Raw genomic sequence first — 12,643 nt, 5'->3', positions numbered from 1 at the left:
TTCCTAATTATTTGAGGGTTGAACATTTGCATGAAAGTAATAATCCAATTGATTTGGTGACATTAATGAAGAAGAAGGTGCAAGAGGTAGGTAAGCAAAAAACAAAATAAATGATCAAATATTGATAACACTTCAAATTAGTATCCACGAGTCGTCTGTTAGATGGAAAGCAAGAATCCTAAGTAGTATGTAAGTACTGCCAAATGAAATAGGTATGGAAAAAGTGTATTTGAACTACCACCAAAATCGATGTTACAATAAATGTTTGACCAAACATGTTATGGGTCAAACACAAACACAACTCCGTTTGGTTCTCCTTCTCCTGGTACTAACTCAGCACACGGATCTATTTAGAAGAAAGATGTCTTGAATGAATGGTTAAGTTTGTAGTCGATGCTGAGTTGTAGCTTAGCAAAGTGGACTAAAAACATTTCACCAAATTCAAATTATCTTCAATGGTTACTCCACAATCATGAAGAATTTAAGGTACGAATTAATAAATAATAACCTAAGTCTAGTAAAAAGCAATGGTTATTCCACACGTTATGCACAAACCTAATGGTCAAACTACATGATCGTCTGCTAGTATGGAAATTTAAAAGTTATAAGCCAATTACCGAGCGGACCAATATGTTAGTCCGTAAATAATTAGAAATGCGAGTTTTACGATTTTAGAGCCACCACTATTCACCATAAATTTTCAGTAATTGTAGCAATACAATCATCCAAAACTCCAAACCCGAAAGTCCAAGGGAAAAATAGTCCAAAATAATCGTATTGCCTGAAATAGAAAACGAACACCACGAGTAGGTCTAGAATATAGCCAGGACAAACTGCCTTCTTGGACCATTGTAAAAAAAACCACCTATGCATCATCATGCACCTCTTCTGCTTTTGCACGTAGGCTTATACATTGCCATCGCCTCGTTGTCTAGAGTGACGATATGGTCTCCTTTAGGAGTGTTAACAAGCCGGTTCACAAGCCATGACTCGAGACTCGGGCTCGGTTCGAGCTTTTTTGAGTTGAGCTTTTTTGGCCCGAGTCGAGTCGAGCAAAATCTTGATAAAAAAAATGAGGCTCAACCCTAGTTTTCGAGCAGGCTCAATTTATTTATTTTTTTCATGAAAGCAGTAGCAAGTTGCCTTTTTAATTGCCCATTTTAAAAGGCAGCATGCATGTTGCTCTAAAAGGCAACAGACTGCTGCAAAAAAAAAAAAATAATAATAATAATAAAAAAAAAATTTCTCGGGCTGGCTTGCTAGCCACACGGGTTGGTTCGGGCTCAACCCGACACCCCAAGATGGAGCTCGACGACACTGAGCCTCAATCCAGCCAGCTCGGGCCTTTATCAGAGTGAGCCACAGGCTGCCCGAGTCGACGAGCCAATTTGCCATCCCTAGCCTCCATTCACTCAATGATGCCTAGTTTGACCGAAAATGGGATTAAAATCGCAATCAATTTGATTTTTCAACAATTTTCATGTAAAAGTTTTCTTCTGTTTCCGTGCAGTTGAGTTTTTTTTTTTTTTTTTTTTTGTGAAAATACAACTCAAGGACTCCGATTTCTTGCAAGCCATGCTTAGTTTACTAAAATCAAATCAAACACCTGCCAATTGATTTCTCAACCCACAAATCCTTCACTATGGCTACCCAATAATGTAACCCACAAAGGATAAAAATGTTGGCTGCAATATGACAAAGATGAAGAAGAAAATGTAGCAATTTAGTCAAGGTTGCACTAGGAAAAGAAAGTGAAATCTGATACGAAAAAAAAAAAAATTTTTTTTTTTTTTTTTTTTTTTTTTTTTTTTTTTTTTTACTGCATTACATGTTTTCTCTCAACCAAGGGTGGTAGCGTTGGGTCTAAAACACATGGGCCAACAATAGTGAAATGGGCTCACATAAGATGGGCCAGCAAAAGGCAAAGTGTGCTAACCAATTAGTGAAATTACACCACATATTATTTAATTAATTTTGCAATTATTACTTTTTAAGATTTTTTTTTTTAACAAGAAATACTATATTTTTCAGTTAATCACAATTATAATCCCTAAAATCGTGCCTCTTCACATTCCAATCAAAACCTCCACCCAAAATCCCCCTTAGCATGTATGATTCTAAAAAAATAACAAAATCCTACTGGCTGCGAGAATGATGTAGTATTGCGTGGTATCAAGCGCGATAGGAAGTTGAAAGCACTGTTTTTGTACATAATATTCAACAGTCCAAGTTATTTATGGTTTTGTACATTGTACGTGTCATATTTGTGTTACCATGTATATATCAACATTATAATGCAGAATCATGATCAATGGATTCTTGGGCATTTCGATGTCAAGAAAAAACAGCAAGGATGTATGTGGGATGGCTAAGAATTATGATATTACACTAACTAAAATCTATGTGTCTTCCTATTTGAATGAACATGGTATGAACAAAAGCATAGGGGCCTATGAAACACATTCAAATTTTTGGAATGATGAAAAAAATATCTACTTCTATAGATTCTACTGCATTACCAATCAATAATTTTGATACCAGGATGAGGGAAAACTCAAGCAACTTAGACAAGCATTGATTTATTTAACCAAATAATCTAAACCCATATCATCAAAACCATTTGAGTACACTTTATGGACATCGGTACAATCATTCATCTACTAGAACTCTACATTAGAAATTAAACAGGGTAATTATGCCTCAGTTTGGCCCTCATTCTTTTTCTCTCTCTTATTTTCCGTCATACAATTTTCCATAAAATAATATCATACACAAATCAAAAACTTTTCATTTCTTTTGAACCACACATTTAAAAAAAGAAAAAAATTATTCCAAACATTAAAATTTGAAAAGAATGAGGAACAGACGAGTGCTATATAGTACAAGTTAAACTTTCTACCCCATTGTAATAAGCACTCTCGGCCTTTAGGGCCATAGCCACGCCTTGGACAACCATACCACTCTCATTAGCTTTTGACCTAAATGAGAATTTATCTGCCTAAAGCTAATCATTCCTGCTGTAAAAACTCCTATTATCAGTGCACCTGAAAACCAGAAAACACAAAATTAAAGGGGAAAATACATTTTATAGGAAGCATCACATAATTTTTTTATGCTTTCCCAAAAGAGGAAGAGTAACAGGAAATTAGAATAACTTTTCGAGGATATTATAGATCGAAAAAAAAAAAAAAAAAAAAAAACCCATTCGTGTGCAAGTTGATTTAATATGAAAACTAATACTTCCGAGAATAACCACTAGAATGGGGATTTACTTTTGAATGATGACCCCATTGTCTGAATATATAAAACTTACGGGGATAAAAGGTAAAGAAACAGAAAAGTAAAATTAAAGATACATTTAATTTTTCAAAAGATCGACACCTCGCTGATCTTATTTGTACCAAAAAAAAAAAAAAAAAATCTTAGAGCCTGTTTGGGAGTGATTTTGATAATTGATTTTTTGACCGTTAGGAGAAAAGTGGGTTTCACCTGTGAAATAAGAAGTCAAATATGACGACTGAAATAATGAAATAACGATCAAAAAATCAATTTTTTGGATGAAAAAATCGCTCCGAAATAGGTCTTAATTCTTTAAGGTGATCTTTTTTACTCTGACTTAATTGACAGAAAAAATAGACTGTAATGTCAGAATTATGTAAAAATCATAATGTTTTCTGATTTTTCCTAATCACATTAAGTTTGGAGCGAAGATTTGCTTTCCATAACAAAAATAAATGGCTCAAATAGTAGCACTATACAAATGTCAGGAACATGTAAAAATCATTATGTAGGCATAGAGGATAGTCTGGTTTGTGGTGGGGGCGCATACATTATTTCATTGAGTGCTCATTTGGCATTTGATTACGTTGAATTGTGTGCTCATATAGTATATTTGTTTATGGTAAAAAAATAATTTATAATAAATAAATTGTGATTTTATTTATTTATTATTGAGGATGCGAATAAAAGTGCTCATGATCGCTTGTGATAATATAACTGGGGTATTTGCGTTGAGAAGTACAGTGTAACATAACTTATATTTTAATTATAAATAATTTGTTTACAATCAAAATGTACAATGATTGACACCTTGTACTGAAAGGTTGTAGTGTTGATATATTCACTATTCAGATTTGTGATTTGTTCATATCACAAAATAGTTAAAGATGACATTAGTACACTTGGAGCGTATTGAACGGACCAGACCACGTGTCAAATTTTAATTTTATTAAATGACCATGGGAAAATTAAATTCCACTTGACCACTGTATATTTCATTTGAATCATATGACAGGCTTATGTATATCTTTTCGTGATTTTAATGGTTCTTTGATTCATCAATATGTAAGATTAAATATATCAATAAGTTGGGAACTTGAGAATGAGCAAAATAGAGAATATGAATTTGTATTGGAACCGTAACCCTGAAAAAGGGCAGAGTGACTACATAAGTATTTCCTATTGAACGATTAAAATTTGAGTTCAGTATTTAATGACTGTTAAATTTTGACATTTGTAATTAGTTCACATGATCGTTGAAGAAAATAAAATTTAAGTTAGTGAGAATAACTGGAATGGCAAAATGATCATTTATGTTTATACCTAATTCTCGAATGCGGATAAAATACATATACGGAGGGTCGGAGGAAAGTTTACGAATTTATTGGTTTCTGTGATCTTATATATTTCAAGAATTCAGTTTTTTGCCCTTAGTGAAAAAAAAATAAAGATTAATAATTAAATTGAATGGTCTAGAGTCGACTAGACAAGATCTAATCATTAGAGCTTAGATAATATATGTCCAATCATGTCGTTGTAGTAGCTTTATTATAAAGTATTCAAATTTAATTAGAGTAGTTATAATAATTTTTGCCTTAATTGTAATTATAATAAAGTTTTGTACTTAGCTATAATCACTATGAAAGTTGTAAATTTTATTATAATTGGAATTGAAGTTCTAGGAATACATGTAATTGAATATAAACTAATTAGATTTGGACTTTATTAAAACTCCTACTTGAATTTTAATTAGAACTCTTATTTAATTGTGGAATTATTATTATTATACAAGTATTGAAACTATTCTATCTCTATAAATAGAGATTAGATGGAAACTAAATATTCTATGTAGTTGTACAAAAATCATAATACATAATTTTATAGTTTCAAATTTGGATAGAGAAAAAAAAATTCGCTCTCATCAATTTGGATCAAGAATTTGTTTTTTAATTTAATTGAAAGAAGGTGTTCACCCATCGATATATTCTTGACTTTGAAGAATACGACAAAAGACATGGAGGTTTGAAATATCAAATTCTTGTAATTAAAAATTGAATGTTCATGATCCAAAAAGATTGGAAGTTCCTGATTCAAAATTTATTCAAGAATTGACTATCGAATTTAGGTAAAATTTTGAATTCTTTATTCTTGAGATAACATACACCTGAACATTTAGACGATCTTGTTTAATTGAATTAAAGATTTTTTTTTTACTTTATTGGTAATTCCGCTTCCGCATTCCAACAGATTACCCGCTTGATCGTTAACATATGTGTCCAACCTAGTACAGAGATTGCCCCTATCTTTCTCTAGCTCTTAAAACTTCACCTAACAGAGATATGTTTAGACGTTAATTGGGTTATATGTATAGTGACATGCATCACTTTTCCTTGAGTCGTCATTCGCAATTCTATCTGCAGCCATGTTTCCACTAACATCATAATCTATTTTCAAATAGACATGAAACTTTAACTCTGACGGATATTATACCACACCACACTGCACAACGATCACCACAACACACAATGGATGAAGAGATAATGGAAAGAATTTGAAGTGCACCATCGTCACTACAGGAATGGCGATGCCGCTGCGGGAAGCATGATGTCACTGATGATGCACACACATAGCCGGGCTCTTCGGGTTGAGGCCATCGACGAAGCAGTAGCAGATCGTCGCTACGCATAAAGCAGCCGTGATGGGCATGCATCGCTACTGATTTGTGCGCAGCAGCACTGCACTTCGTCGATGTCGGTCCCCTCTGCCCATCAGGGTTGTTTCGTGTGCAGCGGCATCGTGCTTCACCACTATCGATCGTTGGCAAAAGGTATGAAATGATGCAGCATAATAGATCGATATGAAATGAATGAGATGGTGTGAAATAAATTAGGTTTGTGTAGGATGGGCTGATTGATGTTAGTAGGTTAATTTATTTAATAATAAAATTATTAATATTAAAAATAAATTATGATTTGATTTTTGTATAAATATTCTTTAAATTTGATTTTTGAAATCGGAAGTTGAAAAACATGGTTGGGTGTAATTTCCACAATTAATAGGTACTTCTAAAGACCCAATTTATTTTCTGGTTGAGCCGATCCATTGTGGTGTTAATAAATATTTCATTCATCGATCGAAACCTATGAAATTAATCCATAGTGTTTAAATATCATTGCCCGAATTTATTTCATATCAACAAAACCTAACAATATCACTGAGCAAGATTTGATTGGTCAGTACTCCTCTACAAAGATTTAAAAAAGGAACTATGATACCTGAAGGAACGATCAAGATGCTAGTTACCATGAGCATCTGTCCAACTACTTCCTGATCATGAAAAATTTTGGATAGTCAAGGCCTATATGGCATACAATGGTATCTAGGGTTGTCCACTACTGAATGCAATAAAAGTAGTAGGATCAACCTACCATTAGATGATGAAATTCCCAACCATTCGAAGGGTTGGGTATATCAAACGTGACCAACAGTCATCAAGAAGGTGATATGTTGAAATCATAAATGTATTTGGGACATTTATAGGCAAATTTCTTGTTCATAATAATCCACAAAATGTCTCAATGGCCAAAGTATAACGCGCTAAAATACATAGTCACGATCATACCATATATTCAACCTTCTTATCCTACTAATTCTTACTCCAGAATGGCCATGAGGGAGAAAAGTCCTTCCGCTTCTTTAAAGGTTTCTCTTGTCAACACCGTTGTCAATGGAGGAGAAGGGTTATGAACGTCAGCTTGATGTATGTGATTAAGATTTTTTTTCCTAGTATTTTGTTCCATTCTTTGAAATTGACAAGTCAATTATACACAAATAAGCAAAATATCAAATATTACTCAGAATCATGATTTTGAGGGACTAATCTTATCGTGTTCTACATTTCATTTTCTCCCCGTTTTGTACATGTAAGGATAGAAATTAATGTACCAAAAATCTTTTTCAATTTTTGTTTCTTTCTTTTAATGGATCAGAAAGTAGATTCCCTAAGCCCCACTTTTGAATGACGTCTTGAAATTTCTTGACAGAAAAAAAAAAAAAATGTTAGTAGCTCTTCTTCGAGAATTTTGTCATGAAATGAGAATAAGAGCCACCTTATTTCATTGGTTTTTTTGTTACGTTGCACTCAATATCCCACTGTTGGATTTCGATTGTATTACGAACTTTATTTCGCTCTTTGTTCACGGAACATTGGTTACTAACTAATATAGAAGGGAGTCGTAAATTTTTTCCTTAAATCGACCAAGTGTTGTTTCCAACCGGGTACTTACATGGAATCAGTGAATTTTTTAAGCCTATGTTTGGTAGTGATTTATTGTCTATGGTTAAAAAATTTGAATTTAAATATAAAATTATTTTATTGAAAAAATGGGTGTTTTAAAAGAGTTTGAAAAATAAATAAATTTAAAATAAAGCCTAAATATTTATTTAATTTAAATTTCAACGTCGAACAATATAATAAAGAAAAATATAATAAAATACTAAACTATTTGTCCTACGTTAAAGCCGCTGCCAATAAACCTAAAGTCGTGGTTGGTTTGCCGTTTTCGACCCATTTTCTATTTTCCGTTTTCGAAAACGCGAAAATCGCATTTTGCGTTTGATCCGTTATTTTTGAAAACGAGTTAAAATTTATAACTAAAAATACAAAACGACTTTTTATCATTTTCAACATTTTTAATTATAAATGTAAAAAACGCTCAAAATGGATTTTCGCAAAAAACTAAAAATCGTTTTGAAATTGAAAATAAAAAATGAAAATCCAATCCAACCACTTCCCCATTAAAACAAACATAGTCACAAAATCCTCAATCCCTCCCAAGAAGGAGAAATCACACACTGAAAATGTGCTGCAACTCTGCTGTGATAATTCCCAGACCCGACCCATGCTTCTCCTTCTTACCCACCCGACCCGACATAATTCCCTTTCCAGCCTCGGTATCTTTCCGAATCAGAACCGTTTTCCATCATGGACCATCCAAGTCGATCCCAAACGACACCGTTCAGTTCTCTGGCTCCGATCCTGCCACTTTATATGATTTACTGGGCATACCCAAGACTGGAACCCTTTTGGAAATTAAACAAGCGTACAAGCAGCTAGCTCGGAAGTACCACCCCGATGTTTCGCCACTCGATCGGGTCGAGGAGTATACCAAGATGTTTATACGGGTCCAGGAGGCATATGAAACGCTGTCGGATCCTAGGAGAAGAGCTTTGTATGATCGGGACATGGCTAAGGGAATCCACTTGGCTTTCTCTGCTCGTAGGTTTTTCGAATTCGATGAGGTTCGTGGTTTTTTCCCCCTAATTTGTAGGTTTTGTTAGGGTGCGTTTGATTGTACATAGAATTTGAATGGAAAGAAATAAATTCTAAGCAATTGCTTGAAACTTATTTGCATGGAAACTATTAATTAAATATTTTTGATTGATTTAGTTTTCAATTTATAAAATATTATACCTGTCAATTTTTTATCAGTAGATAGATGAGAAAGAAGTCATAGATAAGAGAGAGGATTCTCAGAAAAATAAAATTCTATGCCCCTAAAGAAAATATATTCCTTGATTTTGAGGAAAATATGGTCACGTGATCAAAATTATGAAAATATTTTCTATGGGGAAAAAAGTGAATCAAACAGCACGAAAATAGAAATTTGGGCGTAAAGAACACATTTTTCATGGAAAGTATTGGCAATTAAACGCACTCTTAATGTTATGATATTTTAATAATAGAAGTGGTTCTTCCTAAAATTATTAGACGAGATGGTTTACATGATACTCACTTGTTTGCTTTCTTTTTTGTTTGTCCTTCTTTCTTTGTCTAGAGTATCCATGATTTATTTTTTTCTAATTTTCTCCTATTTAATGTACATTTTTATTAATAAATATGAACTATTACTATTTAAATCATTATTTAGTATAGGGGCATATTAGGAAAAAAATGTAAGAAAATTTTATTTTTTCAACTATAGTGATTATATTTTCTTAATCTACGTGAAATAGAAACAAGCCTTTATTTATGGGACAGATGGAGTATTACTAATAAGAAAAGAGCATATGTTATCCATTTATAAAAATTGTGTAAAGCGTAATATATAAAATAAATACACATTACCTCTTCACTTCACATTTAAAATAATGCCCTTGTTTGATCCCCATTTTAGAGGAGAAAATGAATTTTTGAATAGTGTATTGATGGGAAATGTATGGTTAAAAAATAAGAAAATTTTTTGATTTGCGTATAATATTATTTTATTGAAGAATGTGTGGTTGAAATGGCGTCAAATCACTGTTGAAAAATGTATTTTGGTGGAAAAATGGGGCTCAAACAAGGGCAATATTTAAAATGAATAGATGTCCTAAGTAAAACCTTAGTTTTTGGATAAAATGGTTATAAAAATCGATCTATTTTAAATTTTAATTTTTTATAGGACCTCTTGTGCCTCTATATGTTACTTAGTTTGCTTGCTGTAAAGACAAGGATTCTAGTGTAGTATTGAGAAATCCATATTATGTGTTTGTAGAGAATCTTGAATTGAGTTTGTTGTGGTTTCTCCCCCCGGTATCAATTCAATATCTAGTTTGTTTGCTTTTTTGTGAATTAATGGTTGTTTGGAGCTATATTTTAGATTGGTTCATTTAAGTTTTTAAATTTCTAAAGATCTCCAATTTGTGTCATTCTTCCTGAGGCATCCAATTCGAGGTAGATGAAGAACTTTGTCTTGAGAATGCTCTTTCAATTCTTTGGATCTATACAGAACCTAATACTTTTACTTTCAATAGCTTTCAAGTCATATGATATTCTTCCCACACACTGTTAGTATTTGAAACACATTGCTCTCAAGTTGCACAAATTTATACTCCAAGCTAAGTCTGAAAGGTACAACCACAAAATGGATGTTACATATTATTACATAATTGAGGGACTAAGGATGTTCCCATACAATGACAACTTGATTTCTTGTGTCTTCAGATGAAAAATAATATGCTCGGTTATTTATGGGTGAAAGTTTTTCTTTGAGCGATGATATTGACACTATAAATGGACTTTAGTGCTCTCCGTTGTGTTTCTTAATAAAAATGTGCATTTGTCTATTTGTAAGAAAGGACAAAGAACAGTTGTTGTTTGCTTGATTTAGGATATCATGGATCGTAAATCATATGATTGTGTAATCTTTTTGTGGAGTGCCAATATTTTCCTTAGTTATAATTCATTTATATGTTACTCAAGCTGATTTCTTATCTTCATCATAGGCATGCTGCTTTTAAGGATATCCACGCAAAGGATAACTGGGCTTCTGATTTTGGTTTGTTAATTAGCAATTTCTCAATGTTATCAAAACCGTTCTGGACCGCCTAGTTCAAGGACCGGATCGGTTAACCTCAAAAAACCATTTAAAAAGAAACTGGCCTTAAAACCACAAAACCGATGGGTTCCAAGGAAACCAGTGAACCAGAGCTGATTTTCTCAGATTGAAAGGGTCAATCTTTTGAACAAAATTACTCCAGGGATTTTGTATGCATAGTTTTCACTGCACAACCATTATACCTATGACATGCAATTTTATAACCATTAGTTCTCTCATTCCAATCTTAAAGTTGGGATGTGGGATTCACTAAACTTACAACCAAGCTTATATGTCTTGGATGTTATATTCCATTTGTCAACATTGTTACTTTATGGGAATTAAAATTTAGAAGGCTTTCTCTTTTCATATTGATACTTCGTGTAAATGTTTTTGCATATTGGGAAAAAAATTTGTTCTCAATTAGTAGTATTATCTAATTCTTGTTTACTATTTGAAAAAATTAATTTTTATTTATATTTTTTTAACTGCTGGTTCAACCTTGCTTCAACTCTTTCGTTTTTTCTAGTAGATTCCCAAATTGTTTTTAAAACATTGCAATTTCTAGTTTTGGCTGCTTGTCTTTCTAAATTCTCTTCATTTGTGCAATCAGCAAATGGAGGACAAAAGTGAATGGAAGAGCCGTTGGCAGTCGCAACTTTCCCATCTCAAGAAAAGAAGCATGTACAAAGACTCTGGTGATAATATGTCTTGGGGAGCAAAAATGCGCAGGCAAAGGAATGAATCATCTTAAGAACTGCTATATAATATTTGATAAGGTAGAGACAGTGTTGAATAGTATTAGCGAAGAAAAATAAGTTAAAATTTGTTCTTTGTACTTTCCACTACCATTGAAAACTACGTAACAAAAACATTAGACCTAATGTTTTTGTTACGAATGTATATAGTTTTACAGTTACATTCTTCTTGGAAAATATAGTGAAATAGAACTATATTAGAGATTACCTTTGTATACAGTCTATATATACCAAGCATATTATAGGCAAGATATATGTACTTGTATTTAAACACACTTTTTTGCATACTTGAGCTTTTGGTTTCTCCTAAATGAACTTGAGTAGTGCGAGATTGTGGTTTTTCTGGAATCAAACCTAGATATCCACGCGGTGGCCCGGGATGAGGTGGTACTCGTGATATTTAGGCATGGACTCATTTTGTTTGGCAGTTTTTTGGATGTTAAATACTTCTTATTGGCATTGGGAGCACGTCACATTATCGCAGGGAATGGCATTTTACAATTTAATGAATCTTCCACTTACTTGATAGGTTGATTAAGAGATTGTGATTAAACTTTTCACAACTTGTCAAGGGATATAATCCTTCTGGTATGAATGATTTATCGGTTTGGCATGGATGCTCTTATTTGGACATCTTGTTTGGGCTACTAAATTTATATTCTTATTCCATTGCAATTTGATTATTTTTTGGGAACATCCTATATATTTTGACTGAGCTTGGTCTATTTATGCTCTCAGTTTTGCTTTTAGGTTTGTTATGGAACCTCCTCTCGTCTATCTACTTATTTGTGACTTGTAATTTGCGATTTGTAATGTGTTGATTGGTGGGACTTGAAATTGAGTGGCTAGAAGTGGATTGAGGAGGCAATTTTTGTTTGATGGATGGGACCTGAAAATTGAGTGGCTATAACTTGGAGTTTGAAGTCTATTCATAGTTTGGTTTCAGCACCACCAGAAATATCTCACCCATCCATCCACTCAATAACATGTTGAAATGTATGGATATGATGACGACAAATGATAGATGGAATTGATAATGACGTGTAAATTAGTGAATTCAGTGATTGCACATCAAGCCTTTGTTTGCGCCTTATTATTTTCATCAAAATATATTCTTCAATGACGATTTGACATCATTTTGATCACAAAATTTTCAATAAAATAATATTAAACATAAATTTAAAAATTTTCCTTATTTTTTAACTACACATTCTTCATTGTAACACTATTTCAAAATGCATTTTTTAA

At 32.8% G+C, this 12,643-nt stretch overlaps 1 protein-coding gene across 1 annotated transcript; it reads left to right on the top strand.

Moving 5' to 3' along the window:
• Positions 1 to 8,093: 8,093 nt before the first annotated feature.
• On the top strand, positions 8,094 to 11,706 carry LOC111369584 (chaperone protein dnaJ 20, chloroplastic-like). Its single transcript, XM_022991160.1, has 2 exons — positions 8,094 to 8,580; positions 11,251 to 11,706. Exons 1-2 carry the CDS (start codon positions 8,140 to 8,142, stop codon positions 11,389 to 11,391), a joined length of 582 nt encoding a protein of 193 aa, XP_022846928.1. The 5' UTR covers positions 8,094 to 8,139; the 3' UTR covers positions 11,392 to 11,706.
• Positions 11,707 to 12,643: the final 937 nt, after the last annotated feature.

This window comes from Olea europaea, chromosome 20 (genome assembly GCF_002742605.1).
Source record: "Olea europaea var. sylvestris chromosome 20, O_europaea_v1, whole genome shotgun sequence".
Taxonomy (NCBI): Eukaryota; Viridiplantae; Streptophyta; class Magnoliopsida; order Lamiales; family Oleaceae; genus Olea; species Olea europaea.
The sequence above is the reverse complement of the archived record's forward strand: the minus strand, read 5'-3'. Positions and strand labels throughout refer to the sequence as shown.

Excerpts from the sequence above, each read along its gene's own strand:
- LOC111369584 (XM_022991160.1), top strand. The coding sequence starts at position 8,140 with ATGTGCTGCAACTCTGCTGTGATAATTCCCAGACCCGACCCATGCTTC. Across the intron at positions 8,581-11,250 it reads GGTTTTTCGAATTCGATGAG|CAAATGGAGGACAAAAGTGA; the intron begins GTTCGTGGTTTT and ends TTGTGCAATCAG.